The following is a 13,533-nucleotide window of genomic DNA, read 5'->3' on the forward strand; positions in this document are numbered from 1 at the left end:
AAATGCAGGTTGGCAGGCTGCACACGGGCCCGCAGTGACACCTGGGCCCGTGTGACCATACTCCCAGGGCCATCGAGCCTGTGGGAGTAACGGTTCTGAACCCAGCGAGCATAGCACACAGCACAGGGTGGGCGGAGGCACGCTTTCGGTACAGCTGCTGGGGGTCCTTCTCTACCTTCCTCGGTGACAGGAGGACCTGCCCAACAAGCCCTCTATCCCCCGTCCCTTTCTCTCCCTCCTGGACTTCGAAACAGGTGAAGCGAGAAATCCTGGTGGAGGTTCTGACCAAAAGAAAAACCGTGACGGCCAATGACAAACTCATCCTTCCCTACAGTCTCAGCGAGGTGAGCGCCACCCTGGGCTGTCACGGGGCACCAGGCCCCAAACCATGACTTAGGGTGGGGGCTTTGGAAACAGCCAGCCTGTATAGTCTTTTTCCGATGTTTAAAGTGACAGAGGAGGAGGCGCCTGGGTGGCTCCGTTGGTTGAGCATCTGCCTGTCGACTTCAGCTCAAGTTATAGTCCTGGGGTCTTGGGATCGAGCCCCGCATCAGCCTTCGCGCTGACGACGGAGCCTGCTTAAGATTCTCTCTCTCTCTCTCTCTCTCTCTCTCTCCTCTGCCCCTCCCCCCTGCTTGCACACATGCTCTCCTTTCTCTCTCTCTAAAATTTTTTCGAATGTTTTTATTTATTTTTGAATTTTTTTTTTTCAACGTTTATTTATTTTTGGGACAGAGAGAGACAGAGCATGAACGGGGGAGGGGCAGAGAGAGAGGGAGACACAGAATCGGAAACAGGCTCCAGGCTCTGAGCCATCAGCCCAGAGCCCGACGCGAGGCTCGAACTCACGGACCGCGAGATCGTGACCTGGCTGAAGTCGGACGCTTAACCGACTGCGCCACCCAGGCGCCCCAAGTTTTTATTTATTTTTGAAAGAGAGTGAGAGAGAGCATGACCACAGGAGGGACAGAGAGAGGGAGACACACCATCTGAAGGACGTGTTTGTCTTGGTGTTCCCATGCTGGTTTTCACTAGCAGAGGACGGCCACCTGCAGCCCGCAGGCCAAATCCAGCCCACCGCCCGCTTTTGTAAATAAAGTTTCAGGGGCACACAGCCACACCCATTTGTTTCGGTGCTGCTTTCCTACTGCACGGGCAGAGCTGGGCCATCACAACACAGACCGTCTGGCCCTCCTGTCGGAAACTACTGACCTTGTAGCCAGCATTTAAGATAGTTGACCCCCCCCCAGGCTAGAGCATGACTTTTACAACCATTACGTGGGTCCCTAAATCTTGATAAGGCACCTCTCTCTCTGGCCTTTGCCCCAGCCAAGATATCTTCCCAGCAATGTGGTTTTCTTGCATTTTTACATGTCAAGAGCGATGGGACCTGCCGCTTGGATGGCCGCAGGAAAGTACCTAGCCACTGGGGGGATTTTTAGTTGGTGGTGGAGGCCGCGTGGGCATCTTAAACAGGCACCGTGGACATTCTGAGCCCCCAAGGGCAAAGGTACCCTGCGATGTTATGTGAAAGTTGCTACAGGACACCCGAGACCCCAGAGGCGCCTCCAGCCCTTAGGGGCTCAACGCCAAGGGCAAGGTGCCAGGCGTGGGCCTCGTGGCCCCATTTCCACAACCACCCAGGAAAGCCATGTGTTGTAGATCTTAATTGCAGCCAGGTACATCTGTCGCAACTTAGATCTGAGTACATACAGAGAAGGAATTTCTTATTTCTCATATGCAAATTAGACCTCAATAAACCTCTTTTTTTTTTTTTTTTAATGTTTTACTTATTTTTAAGACAGAGAGAGACAGAGCATGAGCAGGGATGGGGCAGAGAGAGAGGGAGACTCAGAATCCGAAGCAGGCTCCAGGCTCCGAGCTGTCAGCACAGAGCCCGACGCGGGGCTCGAACTCACAAACTGTGAGATCATGACCTGGGCCGAAGTCCGATGCTCAACCGACAGAGCCACCCAGACACCCCTTTTGTTTTTTTTAATTTCAAAGGCATTACTGCTTTTATGCACACGATGGCATCCCCATGATGCTCCCAGAACCGCAGGGGACCTGGCTTTAAGCCCAGTTCGGCCTCTTGGCTGGTTGTCCCCACGGGCAGGCCGGGCGCCCTCCCTGAGCCTGTGTCACATCCTTAGTCCCCAGGCTGCTGGAGAGACAGCCTTTGCTAAACCTTAGGCTGCCGGCTTCATAGTTCACGCCTTGCCTCGGGGAGTCCACGCTGACTGAGGTGTGTAAAGTGAGAGGAGGCGTGTCTGATGAGTTGGGCGTTTATTGTCACATCCTGGATTTTCCAGCGAGTGCAGACTTCGGCGTGGTGCGGCCCGGGGCCCACCTCATCAAGGTATGACACTCTGCTTCGTGCCCACAGGCCATCACTGCCCGCGACTCCATGGCCAAGTCCCTGTACAGCGCCCTGTTCGACTGGATCGTGCTGCGGATCAACCACGCCCTCCTCAACAAGAAAGACATGGAAGAATGTGTCTCGGTGAGAGCCCCCACCCCTGCTGCTCCACCAGGCAGGGCCGGGGAAGGCCGCGTGCTCAGTGTCGCACATCCTCGGCAGATGGCCTGCGATGTCGGGAACCAAGGCGGCTCTGGGTGGTATCGGGTGAGAGGCGGGTTTCTCCGAGGGGCAGGCCCAAGGAACCCGATGGGGTGCAGTCCAGAGGGCCCAGTGCACCACGAACACACGGGGCCCCTTGTGCGCATGTTACAGATTCCAGGGCAGCGACAGCAGAGCGTCCGGCTGAGCACAGAGCCCTCGCAGCCAAACAGGGCGCTTCACGGGAGGATGCACCAGCAATAACCATTTTCTCTATCTTCCCAGTGCTTGTCCATTGGGGTCCTCGACATATTCGGATTTGAAGACTTCGAGAGGAACAGCTTTGAACAGTTCTGCATCAACTATGCCAACGAGCAGCTTCAGTATTATTTCAACCAGCACATTTTCAAACTGGAACAGGTAAGGAAAGGCCGTCTTGTTGCCTGTGCAGCCCAAGGCAGGGACAGAAGGAGCCAGAGCCGGGATTTCCCTCGGGGCCCAGTTTGTGGATGAACCAGCCCTGGGATTTTTCTCTGCAAAAGAGAAAGTGTGGGAAAATCCTGCCCAGCCTTGGATGAGGCAGACCTTGGGGATATTTTTGTCCATTGGGCAATTTTGCACCATCCCTCGGCTCAGATGCGAAAATCCATTCAATGGGAGAGCAGTGCAGTGGCCCTGGAAGGATCTGCTTTGGTCAAGAATATTGTCAGTCTGGCTTACCTGTCTCTTCCCTACCAAACACTCAGCCGTCTTTACCCACGTATTATCCTTTACACTGATGATTCTGGCAGGGGGGGGGAAAATGATGGGTTTACATAAATATCTAGCAGATTTTACTATTACACTTTCTTTCTGGCTGTTGAGCACTCAAAATGTGGCTGGTCCAAATTGAGGCGTGTGGCAAGAGTGAAACACTGCCAATTGCAAACACGTAGTGCGGAAGAAAAAGATTATAAACACAAAACGCCTCATCAATATCTTTTACATTGCTTACACGTTGACAGGACCGTAGTTTGGATATATTGGGTCTAAATGAAGTGTATTATTAAAGTTAACTTCACCAGTTTCTTTTTATGTTTTTTTTTTAATGTTTATTTATTTTTGAGAGAGAGAGAGAGAGAGAGAGAGAGCATGGGAGGGGCAGAGAGCGGGAGACACAGAATCCGAAGCAGGCGCTCCAGGCTCTGAACTGTCAGCCCAGAGCCCAACACGGGGCTCAAACCCACAAACTGTGAGATCATGACCTGAGCTGAAGTCGGACACTTAACCGACTGAGCCACCCAGGTGCCCCTTACGTTTTTAACTGTGATAAGAAAATTTGAAGTTAACGTAGGTCACTCGCATTATTGGACATGGCAGTTCCACAGCAGAGGCCAGCAAATGGTAACTCACAGGTCGAATTCGGCCCCACGGCCAATTGTGGTAAATAAACCTTTATTGGCACATGGCCACACCCACTTGGCTACCTATCACGTGTGGCCTCTTTGACATTGTAACAGCAGAATCGTGACCGACCCCGTCTAGCTCATAAAGCTTAACACGTTACCACGGCCCTTTACAGAGAAAGTTCACTGACCCCCTGGGACGTTTTAAGTGCAATCTTAAGCATCTTATGTGATGGATGTTTAAACACGTGCATTCTTGTTTCCTGTTACTAGTGCTTTCGCAATAACTAATAGATCTCCATTGCTATCTTAACGTGTATTGTGTTATTTACACGTGTATGTGTAAATAGGTACACGCATACGTAAATATGTGTATATACAACGTGTACTATGTAAACACGCACGTAGCCATGAGATAGTGACATTCTCAGCTAACCGCCGAACCCCGCAGGAGGAATACCAGAGCGAAGGGATCTCATGGCACAACATTGACTATACGGATAACGTCGGCTGCATCCATCTGATCAGCAAGAAACCCACTGGGCTCTTCTATCTGCTGGACGAAGAGAGCAAGTAAGTGTCCACGGCCCGGTGCCTGCACAGAGCTGGTTCCCAAGCCCCTGAAGCCTCACCCTGAATCCACACCGTCCCCGAGAACTTCTGAGTTCGTCCGACTCACTCAACCACAAATCCTGACCTATCCATGCACGTAGCAATCATCACAGAAATGTTAACACGTGCAGTGACTGAACTCTGAAACACACCTGCACCTGGGAGTTCTTAAGAAAGGGACCTGGGGCCCGAGTCTAGAAACTGGGCTCCGGGGTGATGCATCGTAGCAAAGGGCAGTGCATGGAATCCGGGGCCCAGATGCCGGATTTACCGATAAGCCTGGCCCCCGCCTCGTCCACGGGACACAGTGAATGCTGGAAACTTTGTTTGTAAAGTGCCTCCGCTTGGTCACCTAGCTGGAGTCCCCAAAATTCACTCACTGAATTCGCTTCCTGCAGCTCCTGTAATGACCACAAAGCACAGGCAGCTTGAAACAGCAGAAACATACTCTCTCCCAGTCCCGGAGGCCAGAAGTGCAAAATCAGCATCAGTGGGCCGAAATCAAGGTGGCGGCAGGGCTGTGCTCCTTCCAGACCTAGGGGAGGATCCTTCCTCACCTCTCCCAGCTTCCGGGGGCCCCAGGCATTCCTTGGCTCGTGGCCGCATCACCCCGATCTCTGCCTCTGCGGTCACGACACCCTCTCTTCTGTCTTTGTCTCATCTCCTCTTCTTAGAAAGATTCCAGGGGCTCGGTGGAGCATCTGACTCTTGGTTTTGGGTTGTGAGTTTGAGCCCCGACTCTCTTACTCTGCACTCGACAGCACAGGACCGGCTTGGGATTCTCTCTCCCTCTCTTTTCGCTCCTCCCCCACTTTTACTCTTTCTCTCCCAAAATAAATAAATAAACTATTTTTTTAATGTTTAGTTTTGAGAGAGAGACAGATTGTAAGCAGATGAGGGGCAGAGAGAGAGAGGGACAGAGACACAGAACCCGAAGCAGGCTCCAGGCTCCAAGCTGTCAGCACAGAGCCCGACACGGGGCCTGAACTCACGAACAGCCAGATGGTGACCCGAGCCAAAGTCAGAGGCTTAACCGACTGAGCCACCCAGATGCCCCATAAATAAACTTTTAAATAAATAGATATTCCAATTCACCACCCTAAAGACCTCATCTGAATTACTAATTATATTCATAAAGACCCTGTTTCTGAATAAAGTCACTTTCCCAGGCTCCAAGGGTCAGGATGTGGACACATCTTTCTGTCACCAACTTCTTGTCAACCACTTGTCTGCTTCTGAAGCCCCTGTGGGGCTGGGTTGAATCAGGCTCACCTCCTCCCTCAGATCAAGTCCCCATCTGGGACAGGGGACAGACACCTCCGTTCATAACTGGGGTCCAGGGAGAGAATGTTTAGATGAAAGAAGAGGCAGGGTGCTAGGAAGGGCTAAATCGTCACTCCCGGGAAACCCAGAGCTGGATCTGGATGTGAGGCAGGGCTGGGCTGAGCAGGGTCCAATCTGTCTTTGTTTAAAATCTTGCTGTTTTTATTCATCGTCAGGTTTTTGGGTTTTTTTGGTTTTTTTTTTTTTGCATTGATTGGGATTTTCTAAAATAGCACGGGAAACCAGTATTTTTTTTTAATTTTTAATGTTTATTTCTGAGAGAGACAGAGTGTGAGCAGGGGAGGGGCAGAGAGAGAGGGAGACACAGAATCCCAAGCAGGCCCCAGGCTCCCAGCCATCAGCGCAGAGCCCGACACGGGGCTCGAACTCACGGACCGCGAGACCATGACCTGAGCTGAAGTCAGACACTTAGCCGACTGAGCCACCCAGGCGCCCCAAAACCGGTATTTTTGTTTTTTCACCTGGGTGAGCAGGTTCCTCACTCCATACCCTTTCACCGGCCCTGGAAACCGTGTGCTTCATAGCCGCAGACCCTCCCCCTCCGCCACCCCACCCCCATTAAGTCGTGGAGTTCAGCACTGGGAGTCAGCCACGTTGCTTAGCCTGCGTTTGCGATGCGGCTGGGCAGCGGCAGGGTGGGTCAAAGCCAGCTGCAGCATTTCCTCCCTGGGGGGCAGAAGTAGCCAGCTACAACAGGTCCCTCATTCTGCCCTCCCTGCCCCCTCCCTGCGGCACCCTCATCTCCCAGCCCCTCCCTATGACACGGGAGCGCGGGCCAGACCCCCTCCACAACACAGCATCCAGGTACAGACAGATCTGAGACCAGAAGTCCCATCCTGGGATTATGCCTGGGAGCCGCCCGCGGTGAGGCCCGGGTCCCAGTCTTGCCTGCGCCGAATGTTCCCGTGGGCCACCAGGGCCCTGGCCTCACCCACAGAGGGCCCGTGAGAGATGCAGAGCTGGCGATCGCCGCTATTCCTGCAGCTAAAAGCTCCCAATCCTCCTCCCAGCTTTCCCCATGCCACGAGCCAGACGCTGCTGGCCAAGTTCAAACAGCAGCATGAAGACAACAGGTACTTCCTTGGCACCCCCGTCATGGAGCCGGCGTTCATCATTCAGCACTTTGCGGGGAAAGTGAAATACCAGATCAAGGTACGCGTCTGTCCGTTGCCGTGACCACTCCGGTCCTTCTCTGCCGGGGAGGCAGGACAGGGACAGGGGGATGCCCTGGAGGCCCCTTACCTCCTGGCGTCTGCTCGGTCCATCCCCTTGATCAGATTGTGCGGAGCGAGGGTCCAGGACCCTGAGACGCAGCCCCAAATCCCTGGCTCTTACCATCAAAGGCCCTGGGGACAGGACCCGCCTGTGTGTTGTGGAGATGGGCCCCGCCCCACCAGGCCCCCAGGACCTTGGCGGTCACAGGCGAGTGACCACCCACCTCCTTCCCCCACCAGGACTTCCGGGAAAAGAACATGGACTACATGCGGCCGGACATCGTGGCCCTCCTGCGGGGCAGCGACAGCTCCTACGTGCGGGAGCTCATCGGCATGGACCCCGTGGCCGTGTTCCGCTGGGCTGTGCTCCGGGCCGCCATCCGGGCCATGGCTGTGCTCCGGGAGGCCGGGCGCCTGCGGGCCGAGAGGGCGGAGAAGGCCGCAGGTAGGAGGGGCCCACGTGTCGCCGTCGAGAGGGGGACCCTCAGTCCATTTTAAAATGTACAGTTCTGTGTCTTGGCACATTCACCGTGTCGTGTGGCCATCCCCACCTCCGTGTTGCTCCAGAGCTCGGATCGTCCCAAACAGAAATTCCGCACCGGGGTGTGTAATTCATTCTCCCCATCCTCTCAAGGCAGGAAGTCACGTTCCTGTTCTTCTGTAGGGACGACCCAAGGCCCAGAACAGCTGAGTGGCCCCCCCCCAGGGAGCTCGGCCCCAGATCCCAGCCACGGGGTTCCATTTGACAAAGGGCCTTGATTAGAAGGAGGATCGAGAGGATCGAGCCTTTATGAGAAGTAGGAATAGGGGCCCCTGGTGGCTCAGTGGCTGGAGCGTCCGACTTCGGCTCAGGCCACGATCTCGCGGTCCGTGAGTTCGAGCCCCGCGTCGGGCTCGTTGCTGTCTATTCCCCTCCCTCCCTCCCCCTCTCTGGCTTGCACCCTCTCAAAAATAAGTAAAAAAACATTTTTTTTAGAAAGGGACTAAATAGTGCTGTTTGGGGGGGGCGGGAATCAAACACGTCATAGTTCCTTGCTCTGCCCAAATTTGAGGGACTATTTTTGTTTTGGGGTTTAAGATTTTATTTTTAAGTAATCACTACACCCAGCGTGGGGCTCAAACTCACAACCCCACAATCAAGAGTTGCACACCCGACTGACTGAGTCAGCCCGGCACCCGTGTTTTGGGGGTTTTTTTCTTTGTTTGTTTTTAATGAGTTAAGTTGGGATCAAAGCCTTTGTGAAAAAGACAAAGGCCTTCAAGTCCCCAGGCAACCCCCGCCTCCACCTCCCTCTGCTCTGTGTCCCCAGCAGGTCTGGGCAGCCCCGGCACCCACAGTCACCTGGGAGAGCAGCAGAGAGGACCCGGCACCCCGTCGGAAAAACTGTACCGGTGAGCGAGACCTTGATTTGTCCAAACCGAAGCTAGTATGCCGTGGCAGTAATTGTTTCAAACAATGCCAGAAACCCTACACCCTGAACCCAGGTTGGGGTTGACCTGGATAAGGAACTCAACTGCCACGTGAATCAAAAAGGACCCAGAAACAAATGGCATCTGGTTGCCGCTTTTCTGCACACAGAAAGACAGGCCTCCATGCATCAGCTGCCTTCGGGAGATGTTGCACGGCTCACTTTACAAAGGATTCTTTTCACGGCCGGTCATGGCCATTGGCGGGTGGGGCCGAGAAGCTGCTGGTTGCACCGAGCAACAGGCTTGATTGAAGAGCACATCCTGCCCTAGGCTGGCCGGGGTGTCCTGAAAGAGATATGCCGAGTTACTTCATGTGCCATCAGAAACACAGTATGCGTCATTGCACGCAAGAGGATGAGGGTATTTTGTGGCCACGGGCCTCCCACATACCCCAGTTTGTACTGAATGTAGAAGTGAGCAGCGAGTACTCTCAGGAAAGTGGGGTTACCAAAAAAAAAAAAAAATAGGCCATACTGGACAGACATCCAAGGCAATGACAAAACCAGGGGAGGGACACTTCTGGTGTCTTGAGAGAGCCAGGCAGGCTGTACTGAGAAGGGACCAGTTGAGCCAGATGAGGCAGGCAGGGTGTGCTGGCAGGTGCGGGCGGCACATGCAAAGGTCCTGCGGCAGCCAAGTTCCCAACCTCTTTCTCAACACTCACAAATGCCCAAGGAGCAGGCCAGTAAATATTGAAACTTGAAAAGATCATTTTATGTTTGAGCCCTTCACAACAAAAACCTCTTCAAGAGATTCATAACAACGTACGCGTTGGAGGTGGAACTAGCTACCGAGGCAAGTGACCCTAAGTCATTTGTCTGAAAGCACCGCGTGTCCTTTTCCTGATTTTACGAGGTACATTTTTAAATCCGCTTTTTCACCCAAAAGGGGGCAAGAGAAAAACGAACACCTCTCTTTATATGCTTGTGTGTTTTCCCCCCACCACAAAGACCGAACGTGGCCCCTGACCCACATTCGCTGAAGTGACGCCAGTCTCCCCAGGGCCTGGCCCTTAGGCTGCAGGTCCCCACTCCAGGAACGCGTTTAGTTTACACAGATTCGATATTAACGCTTTTGAGGACATCATTGCTTTCTATGAAAGCAAGAAGTAAGGAGAAGCAAGGGCCTTCGAACCCGAGACCAGGAAGGCACACAGAGGAGCCGCCGTCCCCAGGCGCTCAGCGTGGCGTCCAGGGCCAGGAGTGGGAATCCGCAGGCTATGGGGTGCCGGGGCCTGCTGGGGGCACTCTAGCCAGATTTAGCGGGGTCGGGAAGCAGGGAGGGGAGCGCGGGTTGAAGCCATAAGCCTTGTCCAGAGCTCTGGGCGCTGCGCTGACCGCTCAGGGGGTGGAGGTGAAATGTGACCCCTCTGTTGTCTTTGCTCTGTGCCTCCCTGGAGGGCGAGGGAGCAGAGGTAAGTGTGGCTGTCCAGGCCCTAGGCATGGTGCATGGAACACAGACAGGGCACTGCCGATCGGGGTCTTTCCAGGCCAACTGCCCAGAGCTTAAACATGTATTTGAAATAACTGGAATGAGGAATTTTTAGAAAGAAATAAAACAAAACCAGAACCTCCCGACTCCTCCCGCAGTCACCGGCACCTCGTTCCCAGAAACCCCATGAGGACATTTGTCATCTAGACATCCTTCATGAATCCTCACTTTCAGAGCATCTGATTTTCATCTCTGATCCATTCTTGTTCTCACGCGTCGGTGCCGAAGTGTGGGCCCGGAACGTACGCTCCGCCCTGAACCCCCAGGAATTGAACAAAAGGAAGTGAATGAGATTGACTTCTTTGGGGCAAAGATCTCCTTCAACTAGGGTTTCCCACCCTCACCACTGGGCCGGGCCACTCTCTGTGGTGGGCCCGTCCCTTGTACTGGAGGGGGTCGAGCAGCATCCTGGCCAGATGCCAGGAGCACCGCACCCCCCCCCCCCCGCCCCAAGTCACGACAACCATAAATGTCTCCATAAATGTCAACCATTTATGTCTCCAAAACATAAATGCCTTGCCCGGAGGGTAGCATCTCAAGCCGCTGGTGGAGAACCACCGTGCGAATCCTGGTCTGCTCCTCCTGAGGCCTTTCTCGAAGCCGACACGGAGGTTGACGTGTGGCCACAGAATCATCAGGAAAAACCGAGGGGCTACCTCCCACCGGCACCCTCTGGTCCTTTCTTTTCAGTAGCCCCTGATGCCTTGTCACAGATTCCAGAAGCCTGTTCTACGTGAGGCCTTTTTCAGTGATCTGAGCCGCCAGGTTGCAAAACCCATTCTGCCTGGAGCGACCCTGGCCCTCCCAGAGAAGGGGGAGCCACTCTTGGCCGAACCCCGCCCCCCCCTCCCCAGTGCAGGATGGAGAGACAGTGGCGCACACGCCCGCCAGCTGCATGTTTCGGCTCCAGTGGCCTGGGGAGGGTCCCGACCGCGCTGGGGACCCCAAGGTGGCGGGCCTGCTGCTCTAACTCGGTCTTCTCCCTGTCACTGCGCCCCTCCCCCTCCCCACTCTCAGCGATTTGCATGACCAAATCATCAAGACCATCAAAGGATTGCCCTGGCAGGGTGAGGACCCCCGTAGGCTTCTCCAGTCCCTCAGTCGGCTCCAGAAACCCCGCACCTTCATCCTGTGAGTCCCCCCCAAGGCTGCGGCGCCTCCCTCCCTGTCCCCCTGACCCCGCAACAAGTGCAACGGCCGCCCCCCCTCCCTCCCAGGACCCCCGGCCTGCGGGCTGCCCGTAATGCTGAGTCGGCCGCTGCCAGCGTGACGTCTCGTGGCTCCGTTTGTACACCAGCCTTTGCTCAATGGCGCTCGTAACATGCCTGCCCCAGCGTCTGCCCTGTGCCCCTAGCCCTTGCCAGCTCCCGGCGCAGCTTTGCAGGAACGCCCCTCCCACAAAGCATCTCTTGTTCTGCCCGCAGGCAGGCGTGCAGAGAGCAGGCCTCGTCTTTCCCTACCTCCTGCCACCGTGCGCTCGTAAAAAAGCTGTCAGAAGCGGAGCCTCCGTGGCCCTGCTCTGTGTGGACAGCAGTGCGACGTGGTAGGAAGGGCCCAGAAGCCACACAAACTAGGTTTGGACGCGGTCTCGCTCTGGCTAACCCGCCATGTGGCCTGAGTGCTCTGAGCTCTCGGCCTCTGTGTCCAAAGCAAGGGTCACGACTCTCAGAGCACTTGGCGGGCGGCCGCCTTGGTTGGTGGGACACCCGTGGCCGCTCCGGGCCCGAGCCGGCGGAGAGCAGAGCTTGTGCCCGCAAGGGCACCGGTTTTCAAATCCGTTTTCATTCCTGGGGATCGAGGTGGCACCTGACGCACAGCGAAGCCCACAGCCAAGCGTCTTGCTGATCTGTGGGGCACCCTCTCCTCGGCTGCTTTCCAAAGCGAGCCGCCCCGCAAGTTACAAAAAACTTTTCTTTTGCCTGCAAGGTTTCCATAAAGTGTCTGAGAATGAGAGGCCTACCGTGCCCCTTCCCTTGCCCCCAAAGATTGGCTTTTGTTTTTTTCCTTCCCACCATCGTGAGTCTGAAAAGCACTCCTACCCAAACCCCATTGCAGTTCTTTGCAGGGCAGACACCCCCCGCTCCACTTGCCAGGGGGTCCCAAAGAGGCTCTGTGGGCCTACTTGGCATTTCCCAATGTGTAGCGAATAAAGCCAGGACGCCCGGCCAGCGTCAGAACCGCGCGGGGTCCCCCAAAGCTCCGTTTGGGGCACTTTTTGAGATCTGTAGCTGGCCCTGTAACAGATGCACGTTCTGCCCTACCGATCACCAGCGGCCCCTCTCGCCCCCCGGACATCCGAGTGGCCCCAGGCTAGGTGCCCCTGCCACTTCGGGGGGCCGCCGCTGGCCCGGTAAAGTTCACGTCCAGCTACAGAAGCACCCCACACGTGCGCAGGGAGGGCCCGCCGGGGCTTCGGTGGCGGGGGGGGGGGGGGGGCGCCTCGTTGCACTTGTGCCTCCTGACTGTGCTTTCTCTGCTCTCACTCCGCTCCCTCTAACCCGCAAGGCGTGGCTTGCTGAACTAACCCAAACCTATGGACACCGTGTTCCCTCTGTTCACAAAACCATTTTTAATATTTTGACAGGAAAAGTAAAGGTATCAAACAAAAGCAGCTCATTCCAAAGGTAAACGTTCGCGACACCGTCCGAGGCCACCTCCTTGCTTTTGCCTGTCTTGCGAGCGCCTGGCTCAACCTGCCTTCCGGAAAATGGGAGGAAAATGGGAGGGGGAGAGGGGGAGGAGGCACTTTTAACTTCTCCAGCTTTGTAGTCCCTTCCTCTTCCCACCATCACCCCCTGACCCCCCCCCCCCCGCTCCCCTCCAAAAATAAGTGCTCGCGTGGAAATGATTTGGAGCTGTCTTTGGGTTTCCCAGAAGCAGGGCGCGTGATGGGGGTAGGATATTTACAGAAGCGTGTGGAGGGGAGAAGCAGGCTGGGCGGGGGAACTGAACGAGGAGGTGGGCTCGGCCTCATCCCACCGGAGCCTCGGGGTGTGAACAGAAGGGCGATGGGACCCTTCTGTCTTAGCTACCAGCCACCTCCGGAGGGCGGGACAGGGTGCAGCACCTTCCCGGCCTGTCTGGGAGAGGATGCCCTTCAGCCAGGGAAGCCCCACCAGGAAGGGGGCAACCGTGCGTTGCCAGCAGCCAAGACCCCAGTAGCCGGCCTTGGCCGAAGTGCACCCAGCCTCTGTCTAGTCTCCACACACGGTGTGCGGACGGATCAGGAAGTCTGAAAAAGTGAGAAAAACCCCTCAGGGCATCCAGCGGATGGGACGGTGCTATTCCTCTTGTCAGCTGCTACTAAGTGTGGGGGGACCAGACCAGCCGGATAAGCTCATGCAAAAGTGCAGGAGACTTGGCGGTCCTGGAGCTCGACAGGAGGGAGGTGGCACGCTGGAGCCCTTGGCTTCTGGGCACTCGGGCTGCCAAAGAGGCTGTAATCAGTCCTTCCAGA

The 13,533-nt window shown here is 55.5% G+C and overlaps 1 protein-coding gene across 7 annotated transcripts in view; it reads left to right on the top strand.

Annotated features, from left to right (window-relative positions):
- MYO9B (myosin IXB) overlaps nucleotides 1–13,533 on the top strand; it is a 90,854-nt gene that overhangs the window by 56,493 nt on the left and 20,828 nt on the right. For 3 of the 7 annotated variants that reach the window (XM_047849572.1, XM_047849574.1, XM_047849578.1), the window contains exons 8-16: nucleotides 255–344; nucleotides 2,387–2,503; nucleotides 2,846–2,980; nucleotides 4,397–4,518; nucleotides 6,912–7,053; nucleotides 7,356–7,560; nucleotides 8,426–8,507; nucleotides 11,094–11,207; nucleotides 12,661–12,700. In XM_047849572.1, coding sequence (XP_047705528.1) covers nucleotides 255–344; nucleotides 2,387–2,503; nucleotides 2,846–2,980; nucleotides 4,397–4,518; nucleotides 6,912–7,053; nucleotides 7,356–7,560; nucleotides 8,426–8,507; nucleotides 11,094–11,207; nucleotides 12,661–12,700 — 1,047 coding nt within the window. The remainder of the gene's footprint in view (nucleotides 1–254; nucleotides 345–2,386; nucleotides 2,504–2,845; nucleotides 2,981–4,396; nucleotides 4,519–6,911; nucleotides 7,054–7,355; nucleotides 7,561–8,425; nucleotides 8,508–11,093; nucleotides 11,208–12,660; nucleotides 12,701–13,533) is intronic. The other 4 variants (XM_047849573.1, XM_047849575.1, XM_047849576.1 and 1 more) reach the window with 3 other exon arrangements.

Source organism: Prionailurus viverrinus, chromosome A2 (assembly GCF_022837055.1).
Source record: "Prionailurus viverrinus isolate Anna chromosome A2, UM_Priviv_1.0, whole genome shotgun sequence".
Classification (NCBI taxonomy): Eukaryota; Metazoa; Chordata; class Mammalia; order Carnivora; family Felidae; genus Prionailurus; species Prionailurus viverrinus.